The sequence below is a fragment of the Chanodichthys erythropterus genome, chromosome 9, assembly GCF_024489055.1.
Source record: "Chanodichthys erythropterus isolate Z2021 chromosome 9, ASM2448905v1, whole genome shotgun sequence".
Classification (NCBI taxonomy): Eukaryota; Metazoa; Chordata; class Actinopteri; order Cypriniformes; family Xenocyprididae; genus Chanodichthys; species Chanodichthys erythropterus.
This window is the reverse complement of record NC_090229.1, coordinates 13271038-13296671: the sequence shown is the minus strand read 5'-3', so window position 1 is coordinate 13296671 and position 25634 is coordinate 13271038. Positions and strand designations below refer to the sequence as shown.

Here is a 25634-nt window from a genome sequence, read left to right as displayed (position 1 = left end):
TCATTTATTATAACTTGTCAAATTTGCCCCTATTTGGGTGTGAACAAAAACAGGCGAGAAGTATTCTTGCAGATAGTTCTCACCCTCTTTTTAGCCAATTTGAGCCCTTGAAATCAGGCATACGCTACAGAATACCTCTTGCGAATAAAAATGTGTTTAAGCGATCATTCATTGCAAACGCTATCAAAATTCTCAATTCCGCAAGTGTTTGATAAACCAAATGACAGCGGCATGAATTGTAAACTCTTATGAAATGTGAATCTGTCTGTTTTTGTTCTGTTTTTGTTGTTTTAAACACTGCATGTACAGCTATTTTATGTGCTGGTGAGCCAAAGATAATTTTCCACCTTTTGGATTTAACGTAGTTCGTAAATACGGGAAGAAGGAGGCGGGAACCGGCGAATGTTCAAACAAAGTTTTAATACCGAAATAAACAAATACAAAAGGAAAGTAATGCCGGCAGACCCTCGCGGACGTCTGCCGGCCACACAAACATAATAAAACATAAAATAAAGGTCCTCTCTCGTCCTTCACTGTCGTCGCTCCTCCTTTTATGCTTCCGGAGCTCCTCCGTGAGAGACTCAAGGCCGGTGCGCCTCCCAGGTGAAGCTCATAACATTGCATGCAGTGCCTGTGGAGTGTGGAAAGTTACTGGAGCGCGCAGCCGCGCTCATCTCTCACAAGGAACGTCATGGCAGTGACTGACGAGCCAGAGGGCCAATCGTTTACGCGATGATCTCGTAAACGATTGGCTGATGTTTTTATGGCCCTATCTCGTGCACAGATGATGTATATTAATATTATTCCTTTCAGTGCACCTAATAAATAGTCTTCTATCAGTTAGTAAAGACAGTTTCAAGTAATATTGCAAAAATGTATAAAACAAAACATCCTATTTAGCACCTTTAAACATGGAAAAAGTCAGATTTTCATGATATGTGCCCTCTAACACTTGGGATCAAGGGTTCAAGTAATAAGTGGTTTATCTAAGGCAACATTGTGTGAAAGCCCTGGTCGTGTGGTAATTCAGTACATATTATAGGATGAGGAATTGATACCAGATTGTGTGTTTTATTTTTTCCTGGGTGTATGCTTAACATTTCAAAGACTTTATCATGCATGTGCACTCAGCAGTGGGGTCTCATGGGAGTTTGTTCTCCCAAGAGTGAAGCTTTTTTGTTTACTTCACTCCTAATTACCTAAAACTGCCTAATTCTGTGAAGCTCACACTTATACTTGTTATGTTTTACCACCTGAACTAGTGCACACACATGGCCCCAGGCACGTTTCTTGTCTCAGGGTCATCTCAACAGTGACAACATGAGAGACTCACATTTGGGGAACAGTGACATTATAAATCTTTGAAGCTTTGAACAGAGTGTTTTAAAGTTTTAAAAACATCCTGAGGAGCCAAAAGCTTATTATTGATGAAGAATATGTGTTCAGTGCATACATAAGGGAATAAGATTGGCAGGCCAATGGAGGAGAGGCTTAAAACGAGGCGCCTAAAATCAAAGAGTTGCCTGTGAGCTCTGCTGTTTCATCCCTGATAACTCTGATGAGCTTGAAGTAAAGGCTGCCACTCTGATGTCATTTTTTAGGCTTTTCTATCAGCAAAAAATTTCAGGAGCCACAAAAAGTGTCTCCTAAGAGAATTTTCCCACCATAAGGTGAAATATTAACCGGGTGGTTATGAAGACTGTTGCTGAAATATGAATACCTCGGACTCGCAGTTGGTGTGACACACAGATTCATGACAACTGTCTATGTAACTTTTACAGCATTTCATAATGCATCACAAAAGTTCAAAGAAGTTTCAGAGAAAGAAAATGATGACAGATGAAAGGTGATACAAAGGGTAGAACTATCAGTGTGTGTGTGTGTGTTTGCTTGAGGCTTTGCAGACACATTGTGACCTTAAATAGCTCAGAACTCATTCTCTGCTGTGAAGTTTATTTCCACTGTATGATTCAGTAAGCATCATCCTCAGACTAAAAGACACATGAAATCAATTGATGGACACAGTTTTCTTTCTTGTGTTGACATTTCCTGTTGAAGCAGGAAGTTTGGAAAGTATATATCGGACTTGTGAGCTAGTAAAGTTTTAAATTTTATTTTATTATTTTTATTTTATTTTGGTTGCTATGGTGTTTTCTGTTTTGGACGGTTGTTAGGTGGTTGCTATGGTGTTGCTATGAAGTTGGTAGGGTGTTCCGGATGGTTGCTAGGGTGGTTGCCATCAGTGTTGGGGTAACGCATTACAAGTTACTCGAGTTATGTAATCAGATTACTTTTTAAAAGTAACTGGTAAAATAATGCATTACTTTTAAATTTACACCTGAGTTACTTTTTCAAATATGTAACGCAAGTTGCTTTGTTTTTATATTTATTGACTGACCTGTTGCCATTTTGAGAGAAATCGAGAGTAAGCCCAGCCCAGCTGAGAAAGAGTAACACAAAAGTAAGGCATTACTTTCCATAAAAAGTAACTAAGTAATGCTATTAGTTACTTTTTTAGGGAGTAACGCAATATTGTAATGCATTATTTTTAAAAGGAACTTACACTGGCTGCCATTTTATTTTATTTATTTATCTTTTACTAGCATATACAAATTAACACTTATGTAGTGTTTGGCTAATTTTGACCCGAAAATTATTTCCCATGTTCTGGTGTGTTCATCTCATAAATGGGGGTTGTTTATTTTCTTTTTGTTTATCATCATCTATTACGAGGTACCTCTGACTTTGTCTTCTACATAGATGTTAAAATGCTAAGGAAGGAGAGAAGATAATAAGCTGCCTGATTGTAAGAGAATGTTTATAACATAGCAACATAAATTTGACAGTGCATACATGGTACACAGATGTTAAAGGAATAAAAATGTTAAATAACTAGAGAAGATAAGTAAGTTTCCTGACCAAAATATTAAGTTTTAGACCAAATGTTACAGGCTGATTTGCCAGTTTTCAACTGTTTTATAGGTACAAGCAACAAGTTGCAGTTGGTTAATCTGAGATGTAGCTGGAGTATATCTCATAGTCATATTGCTAAGGTATGGTGAACCGACACCATGAACATTTAAAAATGTTTCGGATTTAAGTGGGATTTAACTAGTCAGCATTTTTCCAGCTGCATTCTGAATTGTTTTAAGTGTTTGATAGACTTCTTTGGTGAGTTCGTTTAACTCATTTTGCATATTCACTACATGTTTTTTTCCGTATTTATTCTATAATGTGTTGGTTGCTCACAGAGACAAATATGCTGTATTATGTTTATGCAAATATATTGTGTAGGTGCCAGTTGTCACAATGTTCTTTAAGGCTTGACTCACTGATTGTCTACATTTAAGCAGTGTGTGTGTGTGTGTGTGTGTGTGTGTGTGTGTGTGTGTGTGTGTGTGTGTGTGTGTGTGTGTGTTTGGCTTTGGTCCAGTGAATCCCACACACTCTGTGTGAAATGTACAGATACACTCCCATCCCACGCGAGAGCAGATCAGAGGGGTTACATCACAGCGAAATGTGCCAGCAGTCAAGGAGTGTATGAGTGAAAATGTGTTGTGATCTGATTACTCTGACATTACTTCAAAACGACGTCGAAACAATACGATTGCATACATGGAGCACTCTACAGGAATCAGAGGCATCTGTGTGTGTGAATGGGTAGTCGTGTGCCCCATGCTAACTCCCAAAGTAATCAAATTTTGTCTAATCTTTTGGATTAGGACACGGCTGATAAATTAACTTCCTTTTTAAATTAAGTACAAACTTCAAAGCAGCCTATTCACAGTAATGTTATTTGCCTTGAAGTGGTTTATGAAGCTCCTCCCTGTCAATTAACACATTACGTTAATGTCTGCTGCTGAAATTAGCATCTCCTCTCAGCGGGATGCCGCTAACGCGCTCATTGTCATTTTCTCAGCTGCTATTGTCCCTGTTATATGCTAACACATTATTTTTAAGGGCTGTATTCTCCACTTTCATAACATTGTTAGTCAAAGTATCTGGCAGTTTTACGTCATCTTTCTGACAAATTTTAAAGGGACAGTAGCAAAAATCGTCTGTTCTGAAATCTATGTAAATGACCTCTACCATGATTGGCTAAACAGTTTACCTGTGCAATGAGTACACTCTCAGAAAAATGTGCAAAACTTGTACCTTTAGGGGTATAACAGCTTGTCGCTGGGGCAGACCCTTAAAGGGACATATTTGTACCTTATTTACACAGAAAAGTTCATAATAGTACGTTAAGGGTACATATTACTAATCTAAGGTACTTAAATGCATCTTTTAGGGGTTGACAAGATACAAAGTTGTCCTTTTAAGGGTACTGCCACGGTGACAAGCTGTTGTACCCCTAAAGGTACAGTTTTTGCAAGAACTCTTATTTACAGTTATCTTGTCCTCCCCGATAACAGCCTCTTAGCAAGTTCACAAAGCAATTTGGCCAGAAATGTGCTATGCAACTGTGTTTGTCTTCTGCAGAGCAAGGAAAATTCTGTTTTCCATGATATGACCCATTTAGATTGTTTTACTTGAGGGCACAAAAAGTCAAGTAAAGGTCATCTTAGGTCCTGATCTTCTTCTCAGGAAGCTTGAAGTGCTGGGTGTAACTGTTGCCAGATTTTGTTAATAACTGACTTTATATCATTAGTTAGTGTTTTGAAATTCGTTTTTGTATTTATTTGTCAGTGGAATGTTTATGCAGAGACGCCCAAGGTTGAAATCATTTGATTTCATTAAAATAAGTATAAAAAAATTATTATTTTTTTTTTTTTTGCTGTTTTGTTAACAAAAACTAGTAATGTTTTTTTATCACTTATCACTCTTTTTTTAATATAAACATCCTAAATTATCATGATCAATCAATATCATGATAAATGAATAGCATATATATACCCATATATATACCTTCTTTACCTCATTCTTTTTCTTGTTTTAAACATCAATTTTAAACTAAATTTATTGAGGTTTATACTCAAAACAAGAAACCATTGACCAGTGGAGTAAGAAAAATAGAGTAAATAAAAATAAAATAAATGATATCTATGAAAATAAATTAATATAATAATAATTTACTATTCATTTATAATTAATTTATTTTGCCTTAAGAATATTTAAGTATTTTTAGTGAAAACAAGACGAAATACTGATTAATAAAATGATTTTTGCAATAAAGCCTCTCTGAGAAGAGTGAGTCTGAAGTGGCCAAGAACAGAGGAGTTAGTGTTTCGGTGTATGTTCAGGTCTCAGTGGTCGAATATAAGGGCCCTTATACAGAGAGTGCTAAAATGTTCTGCTCCTGCTGCGTTCCAGCCGTGCGCTTCAGTCCCGGCTGTTCATTCAGCTCAAATCCCACTGCCTGCTTTGATCCTACACACCCTCAGCTCAGCAAAGGAAAGCCCCCTTTATCATCTTCCTGCCAGCCCAACCAACAATGTGTGGAAGTGAGTCAAACCCATTTTAACTGGTCCTGCTCTCTGAGCCCCTAGCCTTTATACGCTCACCAGACAAAGACCCTCACAGAGGACGTTCAGCCCTGGCTGGAGCATTCAGGGGTCAGCGTGGCACGCAATGGCGGGCTTCTCCATTTCGATCCAGAACTCGCAAGGTGCAACTCTAACTCTCGTGCCGCTGTGTTCCCTCGTCGTAGTTCCTCTGACCGGAGGAGGAGGTGGAGGAAGAATGTGGGGTGACGCAACACTGGTCTGCTCTCCGACTGTCGCAGGAGGTATCCACAGCGTTTATCTTAGCAGTGGGGAGAGGGACATGAAATGGAAATGAATTTAAATTACTGTCTTTTTTGGAAAGTTTTCATCTGTTCCAAGACTTTGTGAAGTGCCTCACTGCCTAACTGAAATGAAACAGATTTATTTGAAATGATTTGATGTTCTAAATAGGCAGCAAACTGCATGGGGGATGATGCGATACACTAATAAGCTGAACACCACTGTTATTTTTTTCGGTTAAAATTCATAAAACAAGATAAATTGACTTGAGAAGCAACACTTTATAAGATATTAAGATTTGTTAGCAGATAATGTCTTTAATATGAGTGTTTTTTACAGATTGAGTGTATTTTTTCCACTTGTTTTTGACTTATTTCTACTTCAGTCAAGTTAAAAAAAAACACAAAATGACCAAATAAACTTGTATTCAAGATGCAATCTATGAAAAAAGGCTTAATAACTTATGCAGCTTTGCTTCTAAATAAAATGTCTTGCTTTAATGATGTTAACAAATTTTGTCTGGAAAACAAGTTAAAAATTATTAATTAAAAACAAATTTTTTCAGTGTATACATAGCGCACACAATTTTATGCTAAAATAGTGAGTTTATCTATTAATTTCAGCAATGTATGACATCACTATATATATATAGGGGTGTAATGGTATACAAACATGACGGGTCAGTATGTACCTTGGTATTGAAGTCACGGTTTGGTACAGCAGTGGGGCAATTCAATTATAATAAACATTTTCTTAAGGATAAAAAAATTGATCTCTGCTAATGCTGTAAACTATATACATGGAGCCATTTCTTACACATAACTATAATACTAAAGGTTACAATTAACACCGGAGCCCAAACTATTAAATTCAGTTGCTATTTATTTTTAGATATAATAATCAACACTCTAACACAACACTAATAATAATAATAAAAAAAAAAAAAAAACATGTAAATTGCACATAAGGCAGGTTTTGCAGTAACTTCTAAATCGAATTATAAAATTATTACTCCAATTAATTTTTGAAATATAATCATTTACACAGTTACTGTCATAACTAGTTTTCATGACAAATTTATTTAAACATATATTAAATAATTAAGACATTACTAACAGGTAAAGTAAATATAATGAATAAATAAGCTAATATAGTGCATATATTTAGTGAAATGCTGCACTGTAGGGTTAATTTCTCTAGTGAACTAACATGCTGTGGACAGTAAATGACTTACCTGAGGTAAATGTAATGCTACGAGAGATATTATTCTCAAGCTGTTTTACTGATGTCTTTCTGCAGTTCAAAAAATGATTGAGAGATTACACGCATATCTAGATCTGTTCTTCTTCTTCTGCGCTTTTTCCTGTTGTGGCAGTTAGTAAACAGCGTCGTATTACCGCACGCGCCCCCTTCTGGATTGGAGTGTGAATCGCCTGTGACTGACTGTATTCGTCGTCTAACTGCATGAACCGAACAGTGACGTCTGTACCGTACGGTTCGGGACGAATACGTGTACTGGTACATCCCTTTGCAACAGAGGAATGCCTATGATATGACAGTGTCAGTCTCATTATGGGTTCAGCAAGGATGAGCTAAAATAAAGAAAACAATCTACTAGATTTAAACCTCTCTTGTTTTCATGTATTTATATACAGATATCAGATGGGTTCTGATGTGTAGATGAAGTTTGATTATTCCATAACTCCAGTTCTTACTCTCTTTTCATAGTCAGTAACAGATATTCAATGCAATTCAGTGTAGACTTTCCGGCTCCAAAGCCATTGTTCAATTTAAGGTCAGAGATTTGGATCACTGCCATGATACCTGCAGTCTCGCTGGAGCTGCATCAATTCTTTTTAACTTAGCCTACCATTAATGGTGCATTTGTCTCATATTTCATCAAGTGAAATCTTCACAAGTGTTCTGGAATGTTCAATAATGCATTATTTTCATTAGTGTTAAAGGTGCATTAAGTAATTGTTTAGTTTAGTTGGTTTAATTGTCCAATACAACAATGGTCTTAGACTTTATTCTGAGATTTCTGATGCTAATAAGCATACAGTAGATGTATGTTATCAGTTATGGTGCAAATTATGTAATATGTATGCACTGTATACACTAAAGAAAAAGACTTCTTAAAGAGTTTAAATACACACACAAACACATATATGACTCGTAGTCATAATCAGTCATCATAAATAACAGTCACAGTACGCCTGTCATCTGTTTTCTGACATCACACATAATAGATGACTGTGTGTGATTGTGTAAAGGATGATCTGGCATGATTCCAGGTCTAATTAACAAGGTCAAATGAATATGCTAAGTGCACCGCATGTGTGTGCGGTCACGATGATGACTGATAACAACTGACTTGACTAAGTAGCGTTGTGTGATCACATCTCTGCTGTGCTAATTCAGTTCAGTGTGGAGAATGCCAGCATCGACTCTATTCCAGTCTTGCTTATACCCTCGGGTGCAGCGTCGCCCTCCATCCACTGGAGCAAGGGCAGATTTATAATGACGGGTGTAAGTTCATGAGCGTGCTCTGACTGAGCAGTTGGTGTCACCGGTTAAGTGCAGCTGTAAAAAGGACAGGGCAATTAAGGATAGCAGGGATGGAGAATGAGAGCACAGTTATGATCAGAGTCAATCGGAAGCGTGAAAGATCACCGTCATTTTACTTTTTATGTATAGTAAGTGCTAATGTCTGTGATGAACATGTTCACTGTGATGATTTTTCCTGGTTAAATACATGATATTGCATTAACATGCATTTAACTTTCGTAGTGTTATGTATTTCCAGGTGAAACAGAAAACGAGTGGGAAATAAGATTTTCTTCAGGGTTTGATTGGATCATAAAAAGTAGGCTATGATGTTATTAGTTAATATTAATGTCCATGCCAACCTTGAATTTGTCTTAAGGAAAGAAAAGTAATTTCAGAAGTGGTGAAAGTTATTAAATTTCAAAAGAAGAAAATTAAATGGTCAATTTAGTATTTAATTTTCTGATACATGAACTATAAGGTTGGTATTCTGGCAATGTTTTATAGTACCATCTCAGGAATGTGTTCACTGTTGTTGGACACTGTTTTGCACATTTGGGGCCAGGTTTACTTAACGGCAAATTTTTCGTGACAGCGCAATTTAAAAAAAACAAAACGTGCAAATTAAAGAATACAGACGCAGCCTGATCCTTTCCATAATGACCAACACAATCTACCAAGAGCAGCTCAAATTAGCATCTGGTTTAAGACATGCTTTTTTGGGGCAGTAAATAATGGTGCAAATACCATTAAATTGACTAGCACAAACCTTAGTAAATCACCTTGCATGATTCATTTAAATGCTCTCCTCCCATAAATTTTGCATCTGAAAGGGAAACTACTAATGCATATGCAATAAGTTCAGCTGCAAAAATAACTGTGTCCACGCAATTCAAGCGCTAATTTTTCACTGGGTGTCTTTAGTAAGTCCTGACAGTAGTTTTTTTTTAATGCCAAAAGAGGGTTTGTGCTGATGCAAGCTGTTAGTAAATCTGACCTTTGGACTGTTAAAGAATAGCTTATGTTGAAATAAAAATTCAGTCATTCTTTAGTCACCTTCATATCTTTCCAAAACTGTATGCTGTTGTTTTTTTCTGTATACTCTTAAAAATAAAGGTTCTTTATTGGCATCCTATGGTTTCATGAAGTACTTTTTAAAATCAGTGGGGGAAAAAAGGTCCCCCCCCCCCGCCCCCAAGAACTGTACACTGAAAATTCTTTGGGGAACCAAAAGTGATTCATCTATGGCATCGCTGCGAAACCCCCCTTTGGGAGCCTTTATTTTTAAGAGTGTAATATTTTTTCACATACATAAACATACCAAAAAAAGCACCATAAAGTGGTCCATATAACTAGCGCTATATATTTAAGTTGTCAGAACCCATACAGTAGCTTGAGAAACGTGTATGTTAGTGTTCTTTTTAACCCAGGAAGAACATGGTAAATACGCAGATGATATGGTCACATGACATCCAGCCTGAGAGGTGTTGGTTGTGGACATGGAGTACTCTTTCTCTTTCTTTCTGTGGTCAAATGTTAGATATAATCGCAAAAAATAGTGCTGGGTAACTATGGCAACAGCACAGTTTCTCTAGGACTCTCCCTGTAGGGGTGAAGTTAATAAGATTAGAGATAGATCTCAGCGATGACAGTGCTAAAGACCTCGGCTCTGCCTTTTAATTAGCCCCTCACTTTCCCACTCTCTCACACACACAGAGGCACGCACATACACAGACACAAAGCAAAGGAGTAATTGTATGTTGTGACATTTAACATCATCTGGTATTCTTCAGTCCAAGAAAAAAATAAAAAAACAACAGCTCACCAGAAATTGAGAAAATCGATTTATAGTTTCATTACTCTGAAATAAATCAATGTTTAGGCATATTTAGAATTAAAGGACAATCTCACATTTATTTTCACGTTTTCCATCTATATTTGTATGTATATACAAAATCTAAAATTTAAATTTAATGCAAAAATAATAAGGAAATAACCTGTATATTTATAATATACTGTCAAACCAAAATTTATTTAGACACCTTGAACATTTAATTCATTATTACAGTTTAGTCAAAATATATGTCTGAATAAAAATATGCCATAAAAATATGTAAAAAATGTCTGAATAATTTTTGGTTTTATATATATATATATATATATATATATATATATATATATATATATATATATATATATATATATATATATATATATATATATATATATATATATATATATATATATATACTGGTTATTTCCTTATTATTTTGCATTAAATTTAAGTTCTGTCACTTTGGTTTATACTATATTTAGCCTAGTGTTTGTTCTATGTGTTATGCTGGTATTTTTTATGCATTTGTACTTATTGTCCGTTTTGTCATATCAATAATTTAGCATATTGAAAAAAACAGTTCATCAATAAATATATAAATATATATGAATTTAAGAAGATTTTTGTTTGGTACTGTACTGTGTTAGGTCTGCCTTAATGCAGTCTGTTCAGAAGAGTTATCTAGCATTTGTTTTTGATGATCTGATGCTGTCTGAAGCCTGCGAGTGTTTTGCAAGATCAAAAACTTTCAGATTTGAGGAGACATGCATAGACTCAGCTCCTTTTAAACAGAAAGAGAAGAGAGAAAGCTCAGTTATTCAGCTTTTGTTTTTTTTTCCCATCACATTCTACTGAGAAATTATTTCTGTATCTGGTAGATGCTTTTATTCCGAGCGACTTTCAAAGTAAATCTAGTCAATTTATGTGTTCCCTGCAACTCCAACGTTGACCTTGGCGTTATTAACAGCATGCTCTTTCGGTTGAGCTACAGGGAATGAAAAAATTAGTGCTTATGATGCAAATATCTACAAACCAACCTGATTATATAACAGAGAGAGACACTGCTCTGATTTAATGGAGCTCAGAGCAGTTTTAAAAGTAGAGCTCTAGTTCTCATTTTTGATGTTCCTCCTTCTTTGATGCCTGTTTTTGCACTTCACAGTGTTGTCGGTGATGCATTTTGTTGCACAGCATTTGGCAAACTGATTTGTGTTTTTGTTGTAGCCGATGCTGGATGTTTAGTGTATTATTGCATGTGGTGTGTTTGTTTGAGTGTGCGTCGGCTCTCATGTCCGGATCTCTCGTCCACAGAGCTGCTGGCATCTGGCACGTATGGCACAGGAGAGAGTGTGTGTTGCCATGGCGATGATGGAAAAATTGAATTTGTGCCTGCCGCACCCTCAACCAGGCCGTTTCCAGGCGATTGGTATCAGCTTCACTAAAAGAGCTCTGTCAAGCAGGAAAGAGCGTTTAAAAGCAGCTCCTTCATGGGTGAATCACTTGAATGCATCATTGTGACTCAAAATCACTAACATGTCATGGAAGATGTGGCAGCCAACCACCCTGCCAAGTTTTCCAGTGCAAGACAGAGTCAAGTTTACATTTACAGTTGCCTTGGCTTATGGGACCTTATGACTGGAACAGTCAGTGAGGATTATGGGATTGAGAAGAGAGACTTCACTGAGGTATAGTTCATTAAAAAAATACACAATTTCATTTTCGACATTGAGAAATAAATTACTGTTATGTGGCCAATTCCTGAGCCAAGATGTTGGGCAGGGCTTCAGACCTATACATGCTGCCTAACAGGTCGAAGAACAGGTGTTTCAGTGCCCATCTGGATGATTATGATAGCAAACACGTAGCTGTTTCCTGAGCAGCTGTTATTGTGCTCTGTGAGGGGGGTGAGCGTTTGTAGTTCTGTTGAAGTCTGTCACTGGTTTGATGAAGGAGAAGAACATTGTGAATTGTTTTGTTTGCTGGAAGAAGGTAGAGTATAATTACTTGTACTCATCTGGCTGTTTTAAACATTTGTTGAAGGAAATCTTTAGCTAAGAAATATATTTATTTAAGGGTTCCATGTTTTATACTTCTGCAGTATCTTATTTTTCATCTGAAGTCCACTTATAATGGACTTCAGGTGAAAAGTCATGTGCTGTGTCGCTCCCTATACCCTCATTCACTATTCGCTACATTAGTCCACTAATATAGTTCACTGGGAGTGAATGAAAACGAGTGAGCGAATTCAGGCACTGAGTGTGCCAGAATGGCTGCTGCTTTTGCATAGTTTGTGCTTGCTCAATAATTATTTGAATTATTTGAAATATTATATACCTAGCAAACTGGCAGCTCCAAGTAGTAAGATGAAAAGATTTATCTTGAAGTCTGTCATGGAAACTAGCATGTATAAACCTTAATTAAACAATTTAATAATCATTTAAAAATGTATTTATACCTGTATGAAATTACGCTGTACCCACATTCGACTAGTGGTTTGGAAAAAGGATGGATGGAGAATTCAGCTGTGGGCGCCATCTTCTGGTCAGACGTGGAGATTAATTCACTGCGTGACATTCATAGTGCATTATGGGTATTCTTTAGCTTTTGAGGGTACATTGGTTGTACACTTGTTATTACGGTGTGTTGTGGGATTGAATGAGTGCACTCAATAATGTCCACTATCCCTGACTGCAACATAGTGTCTGCCCAGATCCGGCCCTGATCTGGTCCGTGTGGAATCCATACCGATGTGTGCCAGATCTGGGCTGACACTATGTTGCTGTCTGGGTACACTCTAAAAAATGCTGTGTTAAAAACAACCCAGGTTGGGTTGAAAATGGACAAACCCAGTGATTGGGTTGTTTTGACCCAGCGGTTGGATTAAATGTTTGCCCAACCTGCTGGGTTGTTTTATTTAACCCAAATATTGTTCAAAATTACTGTATTGCTCGCTTAAAATGAACCCAAATTATGTTGAAAATTATTAATGTTTAATAAATGAACATTTATTAATAAGTTTATTGAATAATAATCAAACAATAAACATTTATTAAATTGCTTATCAATAAATGTTCATCTTTTGATTATTATTGTTGCCTCTAGTAATTATGTGTCTGATTTTTAATTTCCAACCTATTTTGGGTTCATTTTAAGTCAGCCATATAGTCATTTTTAAACAATAGTCGAGTTAAATAAAACTACCCAGCACGTTGGGCAAACATTTAACCCAACTGCTGGGTTAAAACAACCCAATCGCTGGGTTTGTCCATTTTCAACCCAACATGGGTTGTTTTTAACCCAGCATTTTTTAGAGTGTATGGTTTCAGACACTACTACAAATGTCTGTCCCCTCAAACAGTGCCCTATTTAAGGGTATAGGGGACGATTTCGGACACAGCCATAGTTAACAGGGTTAACAGGTTTTTTTGACACTATATTATTTTAAATTCTAATATTTCACAATATTACTGTTTTTACTGTATTTCAAATAGCAAAGAGACTTCATTTTTGAAGGATGAATGATTAATTAAAGGTGCCCTAGAACCAGTTTTTACAAGATGTAATATAAATCTAAGGTGTCCCCTGAAACACCCCATAGATTTTTTTTTTTATACATTTTTTTTAACTGCCTACTTTGGGGCATCATTAACTATGCACCGATTCAGGCTGCGACGCCTTTAAATCACGCGCTCCCTGCCCCCCGAGCTCTCGACTATAATACAGTGCATAAGTTCACACAGCTAATATAACCCTCAAATGGATCTTTACAAGATGTTCATCATGCATACTGCATGCATGCGTCAGATCATGTGAGTATAGTATTTATTTGGATATTTACAATTGATTCTGAATGAGTTTGATAGTGCTCCGGGCTAACATTACACACTTTTGGAGAGATTTATAAAGAATGAAGTTGTGTTTATGAATTATACAGACTGCAAGTGTTTAAAAATGAAAATAGCGACGGCTCTTGTCTCCGTGAATACAGTAAGAAACGATGGTAACTTTAACCACATTTAACAGTACATTAGCAACATGCTAACGAAACATTTAGAAAGACAATTTACAAACACCACTAAAAATATCATGATATCATGGATCATGTCAGTTATTATCGCTCCATCTGCCATTTTTCACTATTGTTCTTGCTTGCTTACCTAGTCTGATGATTCAGCTGTGCACAGATCCAGACGTTAATACTGGCTGCCCTTGTCTAATGCCTTGAACGTGAGCTGGCATATGCAAATATTGGGGGCGTACATATTAATGATCCCGACTGTTATGTAACAGTAGGTGTTTTGTTGAGATTCGCCTGTTTTTCGGAGGTCTTTTGAACAAATGAGATTTACATAAGAAGGAGGAAGGAATGGAGTTTGAAACTCAATGTGTGTCTTTTCCATGTACTGAACTCTTGTTATTCAACTATGCCAAGGTAAATTCAATTTTTGATTCTAGGGCAGTGCTAATTTTAGTATTTTATTATACCTTTTAACCAGGCATGTCACTACAAATTTCTTTTTTAATCCTTTCTCAGTTTAATATGCAGACTAAACTATAATTAAGCCATTAATTATAGGCTTATTTTCCCAACACCTATAAACACTGTGGCTCTGTGGCACCATTAAAACATTGCTCTGTTTGTTTGACCAGCCCAACAACATCAACTTTGGCTCAACCAATGGTGTGAGTTTGGGGTGGGGCTATCATGTTTTTCTGACCAATGACAGGAACATGGTTCTTTAGGAACAAGTTTCTAATTTTTCAACATCATGTTAATGTGTTCCATGATATGATGATCAGTAAGAAAGAGTAAATAATTATATTTCAATTAATCATATAATTTAAGTGGATTCTTTTTTATGTAATCCACTTTTTAATCCGCTTTTTGTCTGGCCTTTTATCAAAAAATGATAATAACAGTGCCTGTTTTTCCCCATGTCAGCCTCACGGGGTTTGATGTTAAAGTTTAAGAATTCGCTCCTCTCCTCATGTCTAACTCCTCTGTTGGGGCACCAGTTATTCCTATAGAAGACTGTGCGAGTTTCAGCTTTACCATGTTCTATTAATAAATGATTCATGTTGTGTAGTTTTGATTCAAGCGACACTTTAAATGTCTGAATGTGTGTGGTATGTTTATATGTTGTGAGTGTTGATTTTATGCTGACATTTTAGTGCACTCAAAGCTGAATATATGTTTTGATTGGTGTTGTGTTTTAATAATCAAGCACTGCTTTATGCCACACACTAGTTTCTGAAGGCTTAACAGACTTTCATTTTCTCATTTTGCTTAGATCTCTCTCTCATACACACAAGTGTCCCAGGCCTTTGAATCTCCTCTGGTGCTCATTAGTGGCTGACACTTGAAAGTTTCGACAATATTTCAATATTTATCGGTTTTACGTAACTGAGCTGCAGTTGAGGGCAGAAACATGAAACGGTAGCAGACAGAGCAAATCTCCAGGGTTTGAGCACAATCCTCAGCCTCTCCTTTATACTTGAAAATGATGAAGGTCTGCCAACTTAACTGGAACATTAGATAAGGGGCGTAATGACGTAGAGATATTGGGGTATCTGAGGTACCTGTGAATCACTAGCGAGAAAAATATGGTGCTTGACTTTCAATGAGTTTAAATATCATTATTTATGTATTATCATTGAATCTTCAGTGATAAATTCAGTCAATGGACATCATTGTCATTATAATAAGCAATTCAGCCACTAAAAGTACAGTTTATAGACAATAACAGCTGCTCACCCGCATGTCGTTCTAAACCTGTATGACTTTCTTTCTTCTGTGGAACAGTAAAAGATTGAAATTGTCTGTTTTTATTTTGTCCATACAGTGATAGTCTATAGTGTCCGGTGTTGTTTTGGACCTCATTGACTTTCATTAAATGGACAGAGAGAGAGACAAAATTGCATCATTTAAGCAATATAACTGGTATCTTTAGTGATATATACCATTAATAATTTAGTTCTCTCCATATTATTATTATTTTTTTTTTCTTCATTTATAATAAGCAAATTGAAAAACTTTGAAAATGTCTCAGGGTTGTTTTGGACCCCATTGACTTTCATTGATTGTATGGACATAAACATTTTTCAGAACATCATCTTTTGTGTTTTGGCATGCTATTTCAACTCACTATTCTGGACACATAAATCCTAATTTTGCACACTGTTTAGGGTTTATAGTATGAGATTTCAGATGCAGCCTGTATTTTGGTCTGTATGTGCTCAAAAACCTCCCAAAAAGGTCATCGGTGAGACATAAAGACAAAACCCCAGAGATGCAGCAAGATCAAAGTCTCATTGTGGTTAAATCAATTTACGTCAATCTAGACGCTTGTCACTTTTACATGAAACAGTCGACATGTGACCAAAGTGATGCTGCAGGGAATAACAGATCGACAAGAAAAAAGAAATGAGAGAGTGAGAAGAGGAGGGTGGGTCAGATGGAGACACAGAAGCAACGAAAGAGAGCAAGAGAGAGGGAGGGATTGATAGCATTTTCTCGTTGCTTTTGAGTGGGGCATGTTTTCATCCAGTCGCAGTTGAAATCTGTCCACATTCACTCGGGGTCAAAACCAGCCACACCTCTGTCCATCTCCTTTCTTCTGTCTCTCGTCTTTGAATCCTCATTCCGTGTTGGGATTGATTTGTTTTCATTCCTCGAGTCTCCATGTTGCTCCTATACAACCGTTTCCTCTCTCTCCTAGAATCGATCTATCGCCGTGGAGCTAGACGATGGAGGAAGCTGTACCGGGTGAACGGACACCTCTTCCAGGCCAAGCGCTTTAACAGGGTGAGTTAAAATCCTCTAGTCCTCTCCAGCTTGAATGATGACATCTGATTGGATACTTAATGTATTTATCCCACTTTGTTCAGATGTCAGTCTGTTTGTGAGATGATTGCATTTTATGATAGATCTTGTACGGGGCAAATAGCATTCTGTGATAGTGAACACATTTTTAAAGGGTGTCAGAGTTGTTTGTTTGAGCTGCAAAAATAACTTGTGGATGTCATACACTTGAGCAAGATGGGCAAGAGAGAGGTAGACTTGCAATAAGTATCTGTAGCTGTAGTAAGTAGTTTTTAAATACAGTCTGTGTAGCTATTTTTTAATTATAATAAAAAATAATATACTCTATGGTTTATGTTTTTTTTTTTTAATTAATACTTTTATTCAGCAAGGATGCATTAAATTGATCAAAAGCTAGTGGTTTTCCAAAGTTACTAGCCACTCAGCATTTTCACTGGCCAAAATTTTGACATCGATACCATGGGAAAAATATTATCTCATAATTTAGCAGGTACATTAGGCTGCTGTCACTTTAAGACCGGACGCATGGATCCATTATACAGTTACACGTGTTTTCTTTCTCAACAGTGAACAGTTGAACTCAAAAGTTTACATACCCCTTGCAGAATATGCAAAAATGTTAAGCATTTGAACAAAATAAGAAGGATCATGAAAATTGCATGTTATTTTTTATTTAGTACTGTCTAGACTTGCCGATATACGTGCCGATATTCGGTAATGCGATAATGAATATGCACGATATTGTAATCGTCGGCACTTCAGAATACCGTAAATAATAATTTATTACCAATTATTAATTTTTTTATAAGGCAATTAAGAATACTTTACCCATCAATCGTATAAAATGCACAACACCGCTGTATTCTGCGTCAAAAGGACACACGCTCAGATGTAAACAATCCCAACATGCACGAGAAGAACATGGCGGAACCAGTGAAGGAGACGAGCTGAATGAAAGTGCGCGTTCACTCTCTGACAGCAGAGGGCGCTGATGGAACAGCAGCGTGCAGCGGTTACCACGGAAACCGTGCAAACAAAGTAACTGCGCTAGTGAAGTTTTTAAAGGCTTCAAACAGCCATTCATTTTTTTGTAATCTCAGTGTTGTTCATCACAGCACCAAATACTGAATACTTAAAAAAGACTTAAAAGGATATTTATTTTCAAACCTAAACATTTTTATATTTTAATCTGGACTACAACATGCCCTAATGATTAGAAATGTTCTGATTATTTGTTATTGTTCAGTAAAACTTTGAAAACATACAGCTTCATTAGTTAACATGTTAATTCATTATCACTAAACTGACAATAAAAATACTTATTAATTAATGTTAATTTCTTAGTTACTATTAAATAACATTACTAAAATCAAAATAACTTATTTAATGGACCTGAGATAAAACTAACAATGATCAGTTGTGTTTCTAAACTAACATTAACAAAAAAAAAAAAAAACACTTTCTGTATCAAATGTAGCTATTGCTCAATCTTAGTTAATGCATTAAATAGAGTAAAGTGTTCTGTTGTTCTGTATAGCCTAATTCTTTTGCATTTTAATCTGTTTGAAAATTTCAGTCAGAGTTGTTTTTGCTTTATTACAAAAAGAGTTCTTAAACCTGTTAAACTGACAAAAATGATTTTGCAACTTATTTTAATATCGTGATAATACCGTATACCGTATAAGCTTCATCAATTAATCGCAACATGAAAATTTGATACCGTCACATGCTTAGTACTGTCCTGAATAAACTATTTCACATAACAGATGTTTACATAAAGTCCACAAGATAAAAAAAGATAGCTGAATTTATAAAAATGACCCAGTTCAAAAGTTTAAATACCCTTGATTCTTAATACTGTGTGTTTACCTGGGTGATTTACAACTGTTTTTTTGTTTTTTGTTTTGTGATGGTTGTTCATGAGTCTCTTGTTTGTCCTGAGCAGTTAAACTGAGCTCTGTTCTTCAGAAAAATCCTTCAGGTCCTGCATAATCTTTGATTTTCCAGCATCTTCTGCATATTTGCAGTACTAAATGAAAAAATATGATCTTTAAACAAAATAAGAAAAACTTGCATATCATCTTCTTGTTCAAAAGTTTTCACCCCCTGGCATTCTGACATTATTTTGTGTGTATTTGACTGTTTAAGCGCAATAAGCAGCGAAAAAGAGCTCAATATAGTACTGAGAGGTGGCTTCATGTGTGCCCTCTTTGGGTGCGAGCACAAAATCTGTGGGAATGAGTAAAATTATGCGCAATATGCAAAATCCCATGCTGAAAATCAAGCCCTGTAACACCAACAGTAGTCATCCAGAGCGAATGAAACAAGTGAGTGAGGGGAGGCGGGTTTGGGTGTCGACTCACTGTTTGAGAGATGAGATGAAAAAGTGCAGCAGGTATCGTGTATCTATTCTGTGGAAAATGAGTATTGGGAGTGTTCCAGATATTTCAGTTCTGGAATAAATGATTGAGTAGCCCTAGTAGCAACTGTTAGCATATTTAGGTGCTGTAGTGACTGTCAGCACATTTAGTGCATAGTGACTGTTCTGATGAATATCTACAGCTGTTACAAATCTGTAGATTTACTGTACTAGTGACTGTTGATTAGTAGGTGTAGTAGCAACTGTTAGCATATTAAACTGTAAAAGTGACTGTTAAAACAAGTAAAAGTCTCTTTAACCATCAATAATTATCTGGAGCTCTTGACTGGGAAAAGGGGTTTGGTGTTTTTTTTGGTACTGTAGTGGTCTGCTTGAAAAGTGTTTGGTTTTAGCCCCAATTCTCCCACTCCAACCCAATCTAGTGCTTGGAATGTTTAACATACTGACTGATAGAAAGCCTATAGGAAGGCAAGGGAGAGATAGACTGAGGCTCTTAATTGTGACGTTTCTTTTATGCGGCGATGCCCTGCCTTTAATCAGATAAAATCCCTTGAGGGTTTGTTCTGTTAATGCAGACCTCTTCCTGCAGTAGTCTTCATTCTTCTACTGAGCAGAACATGTGCCAGACAGAACAGAAGAACACCAAAACAACACAAGAGAGAGTAATAGAAGAGAGAGAGAGAGGGAGGCACAGAGACAGGGGAGAGACGGGAAGGGACATTGTTCTTTTTCGCCTGTGCTATTTTTGCGAACACTGAAATGTCCCTTTTCTTGGAGATGTTTCAATGCCCCTCAGCAAAGATGGAAGATGAGAAGAAAACCGAGAGAAAAAGAGGCTTAGAGAGAGAGAGAGACACGTGATGAGGACACTGCCCTCAGAAAGCTCCCACTCACCACAGCAGGTGTGTGCCATGTTGATGTGCGTAAATTACTCTTCCCTTTTCGCCTTAATGAGGTGATCGATGTATGACCACATTATGAACAATATGGTAGAACTGCAGGATGACATCATCAAGATGAGCAGTCTCCAAAATCATGTTTAGAGAGTCTAATTTGTCAGATTTCCTGAAAAGCTCTAACGTCAGACTGCAGACAGGGCAAAACTCTGCTTAACCCAGACATCCATTTGAGTCCATGAGTGTAAAACACTTTTAACCAAGCTAATGGTGGCTGTTTAAAGATGCGGTGTATGATTTCTGCGCTACTAGTGGCACAAAGTGAAATTACAAAAATATTATGAACAGCATCCTCTATCCTCTAATCTATCTATCTATAATCTATCTAACTATATATATATATATATATATCTCATTTCTCATGTATACTGTGCACAATATGCAAATTACATATCTGAATGAATATAATATATGGAATGTCTTTTAATTTCTCTTCTTTAAATCATTTTTTATATAACATTTAAAAAAAAAAAAACAAAGAAAATCCCACACACAATACTTGCAAAACGTATCAAAAATATTATATTAGCAACGTTTCAGTCTCATGACCTTCATTGGGCATATAACATTTTAAAAATAAATTAATGTTCTCATTATTTTTATTATTTTTTTAAATATTTGAATGATATGTGATTTGTTTTATATAGATATTTTTTTACAAAGAAAATATAATTATAATTATATTATATAAAATTAACATATTTAAAATTTGCCAATACTGTATCCCACAATGCAATGCGGTTATACCTTCTATTTCCAGTGAGAAGCATCTATTGTTAATATCTCTTTTTTAATCATTATTTGATCAAATTATCTGATCTTATTCTGATTTATATTTAATTTTTATATAATATTTATTTATATAATGTTATATATTTTTTTCTTTTTTAATATCTGAATAATATTTGATAACATTTGATTGTTTAATATTTACATATCTGTAAATATTTACATATTTACAAAAATACTATAATAATAATTATGTTAATTTTATTAACATTTATTGATGATAACAGGATGCCAATCACACACTAAAGTCTTCTGACAGTAATGTAGCATACTAAAATTTAATACGTTTAACGTCGCATAATACCTATCTAACTTGCTATTTTTTGAAATTGTAATCAATAAGTAGTTAGCTTATATTCAGGGTCTGTTTAACATCAGAGGAGCTTCCTGTGGCTGCATCTCTCTCTCTCTCTCCGAGAACACATTCTGCCCTCCTGCTACTTTTCCACTTCTCTCTCCTCTCATTCTCCATAGAAACAAGGGATAGTAGAAGTAGGTCATGTTTTTTCTTCCCTCTGTCCTTCTTTTAAGGATTCGACTCATTCCCTCCCTCCCATCAGCACCTCTGGATCTGTCTCTGTCTCTGTCTGTGTTCTCAGCCCTCTTTGGACAGACAGGACACGTACAATCTGTAACAAATCATCACTTTTTTCACTTGTTTTCATATGCTTTTCATCTATCTTATGTGTGAACTCCTTTCCGCTCTGTTAAGAACAGAATAATCATTCACATCCTTTTCACAAACAATACAGATACATTTCAAAGCCTCTTGAGACTCCTAGAAGATTATTTTCCTGTAATGTGGCAGAACGACACAAGCCTTGTGCAGTTTGCTGAGATTATTTCCACTTGTCCATGTTGTTTTGGCTCTTTGATCATGTGTGTTGTGTCGAAAAATGAAAAGAGGTGGAGATTTTCCTCAAATTTGAATCCGTAGTTCACAGAGATTAATTTATGATGTCATAAATAAGGAAATTGGCATCTGTTGCCGTGGCGATGGAGGTGGCAGGTGTGGCGTCTGTGGTGTATCAGACAGACCGTTGGAGCTTCAGAGCATAATTAAGAAACAGCAGCTAAAACTAAGCAAACTGCAATTGAGCGGTTACAGAAATTGAGATATTTTCTAGGAATGGTCATAGTTCTTTACATCTACAGTGTTTCTGATATTGTTTTTAAGGGAGAATGTCGGAGGGCTTGATCTGAAGTGTTTCTTTTCTGTGTGGATCTCAAATGACGGATGTTTAAAAGGTTTGCTCATGCTACAAAGGACTGACCTTGTCTGAACTCTGCTGTTAGCATGTTCTTCCTTGACAGGTAAGAAAACAAAGTGGTGATTTCAAATGACTTACATTAAGCGATGAATATTGACATGCTCAAACTCTAGACAGTCAAAGCACTGTTTTAATGGTAAGTGTTTTAACAGTGTGTGTGTGTGTGTGTACATAATGCACTGAGATCATTTCCAGGCACTTCACTCATCTCGGCTCTTCTGAGGGCACGGTCGATAAAAACCGAGCCTGGGTTTCTCTCATCTCTTAGCCGACTGACCTGTATTTTCAACACAATTGGCAGCGATAACAAACACTTAACACTTCACCCTCAGACACCAATGATAACAGGGGGTTGTATTCTACATTTTTACATAAAAGAGCAGCAGATTTTCTTCAAATGTGAGTCAGTGTTCATAGAGATTAATTTATGATGTCATAAAAACAAAAGTGGCATCGGTTTGTGGTACGTATGTGTGAATAAATAAATATTTAGGACCTAACTGTAAAATATACCAACAACTTTAGTGTTCAGCCTCTGCATTAGTTTAAGGCATGTTCTGTTTCATTGGACAGATTACTTTTTGTCTTTATGGCATTCTGTGTGTTGTCGTTTAAGGCCCCGTGGCCAAAATCCCTATCAAATTAACTTCATGGAGCCCAGCGTAAATGGAAATCTATTTCATCCAGCACTCAGAAATCCATCCCGGTTGTATCATTTGTAAGGCATCTCGGGTGAATCCTCATGGTGAGTCTAATCCAGCTCTGCAGTGCTGTAAGGATGCCGTGAAACGTTTGCCAACTCGTGAGGGAACAGAGTGAAATCATACCCTGTGTCTTTCTCCCATGCTTTTTCTCATCCATCAGTTTTTTTTCCTGGTGAAGCAGTTACATGATGTTCTCCTATGACTATTTTTACTTGCTTGTGTTTGTTTTCTGTCACTGCTTTTCAATGAAAATGTTTTTTCCTTGTTCTGCAGCAGTTCTGCCAAGCATGCTTTGCATTCCTTTCAAGCTTGAACTCAGGTTGATGAGCCCCGTTTGTTTTGAGATCTGAGCATATATCTAAAATTGTGATTAGTGTGTGTGTGTGGTATCTACGTGGGAGTTTTTGGGCTGATCGGGCTGCGGGGCAGCACTCTGATGCGGACGATCTCTCCCACTCTTCAGAGATTCACAGATGATGTCACTCTGAAGAGCCTCAGGTCCATGTAATTATCGTCAGTGTCCCACTTATGGCTGCGTGTGTTTTAGAAACTGCTGAATGACACGGATGGCTTTGAATTAGACACGTTTTATTCCCTCTTTACAAAAGAGACAGAGAGGGAGGATTATAAGAGGAGAGGAAGTGAAAAATACAGAGGCAGGCGAGAAGGGCTGTGTGTGTGTGTGGGTGCGCATGTGAAAGTTTCTGACATAAACGTTTGATCATCTCTTGGTGCTTTTTCCTGCTCCTCATAAAAAAATAGTGAGCTGCAAAAAGGAGACAGATATTCTTCTGCTGGGTTAAAGGTTTTGCATTAAATTTTTATGTCTTGTCTCTGGTCATTTTCAACTGCTGCTTTTCCATCTTCTGCTCTACATGATGTACTTAGAATATATATAAGTAACATATTGACCTTGCACTTTTTGTCTATTTGCTCATTTAAATTTGACTTATCTGCCACAATAATGTCTATTAATATGATTTATTTATTTATTTTATAAAATATTGATATTTGTGCTTAACCCTTAAATGCATGACTGTTTCGCCAATCATTCTTACATATTCGGGTCTTATATCTAACACGGAAGGATCTCTACCTGTCTCGATAATATAAAACTCCTCTGATATTAAAGTAACAATTACAGAAGAATAAAATAAATCATATTTTGTTACCTTTTGGCGCTTGAAAGGGCTCCGTTTGAGCAGATGTTTTATGCCATTATCACTGTCCTCGTCAGAGCTCATTTCCCAGTAAATTCAGCAAATAATGGGCTAGTTTTATGTTTGAGGTCACGAATATGAGCCCATTCGCAATCTCAAACATATTCTCAAAACTATAGAATTTTCAACATCTTCAAAATCAATATTTTGATCGCTAACAGCTTCACCAGATTCATCCAGTAACAGTTACAGTCATATATGATTAAGGGCTGCAACTAACGATTATTTCAATAATCGATTAATCTGTCGATTATTTTTACGATTAATCGATGAATCGGGGGGGGGTGGGACATTAATTTCCAACCTTTTATTCAAAAACAGAACTGACAGTGAAAATTCACAGTGCAAAAAATCCTCAGAACGTGCAAAAACAGGTTGCTCTTAATATAATAATAAAAAACAAAAAACAAATGAACTAACACAAAAAACATACACATGTATGCTTTACATCTGCCAAATATTTAGTTTTTTTTTTTTAATAAAGTGCACAAAAAGATGTATATTTTTGTTTAAAGGGACCTGAGCTGTCACAACAATACATCTTTTTTTTTTCTTTAAATAAAGAAAAAAATCAATTCAGAAAACTTAACAGGATTTGTTTGAAGGTAGAACAACTTATCTACACTCACTCACTCCCAATCCCAAATATATTTGTCAACAGTAACCGATATGGGACAAAGCACAGAATAAATACATGACAACAGATCAGTGTTAATTTTGACAGCAAATTTTTATTTAGTTTTAGTCATAGTCTTTTGACTAAAATGCCATTCAATTTTAATCATGTTTTAGTCATTTGAATTGTTTTAGTAGTTGACTAAATATCAAAAGATTTTAGTTGACTAAATCTAACGTTCTAGTTAAATTGTAATGCATTAAGAATTTCTCTAAAATTCCCAAACCCATCATATACTCCTGGAGAAAACATATACTGTATTAACCTATTAATATGAATAATATTAAAATTTGAACATGCAATACAGACAAAGATTTAACTGCTGTGACATCAAAAATATTGTCTTATAATTAAATAAAACCACTCTTGCATACAACATTCCTTATGGATTAAATATAATTAGTATATAATAAATCCAAAAGCTAAAGAGCAGTGAGTGATTTTCTCTGTCTTTTGTTGTTTGATTAATATTCACCCTTTCGAGCGTGAGTTTAAAATATTTTATAGTTTTTTTTAAAGCGACCGTTATTTTAGAACGTTTGCCTTTAATGTTTCCATAGCGACGCGTCTTGCGTGTCACGAGCGCTGAACGTAGCCACAATAACACTGAATGACAGAGGGATCGCTATTATTTTGTTTTTCCTTGTTTATTTAAAATATTCACAAACTTGCTTACTCTCCGATGGTCTTTCCTCTACCTCTGCTCTG

The 25634-nt window shown here is 36.1% G+C and overlaps 1 protein-coding gene across 4 annotated transcripts in view; it reads left to right on the top strand.

Moving 5' to 3' along the window:
* The window catches only part of prkcz (protein kinase C, zeta), a 133930-nt gene that overhangs the window by 48683 nt on the left and 59613 nt on the right, over positions 1-25634 (top strand). For 3 of the 4 annotated variants that reach the window (XM_067394631.1, XM_067394635.1, XM_067394634.1), the window contains one exon: positions 16827-16912. In XM_067394631.1, the coding sequence (XP_067250732.1) occupies positions 16827-16912 (86 nt within the window). Of the gene's footprint in view, positions 1-5183; positions 5729-16826; positions 16913-25634 lie in introns of those variants that run through there. The other variant, XM_067394633.1, reaches the window with a different exon arrangement.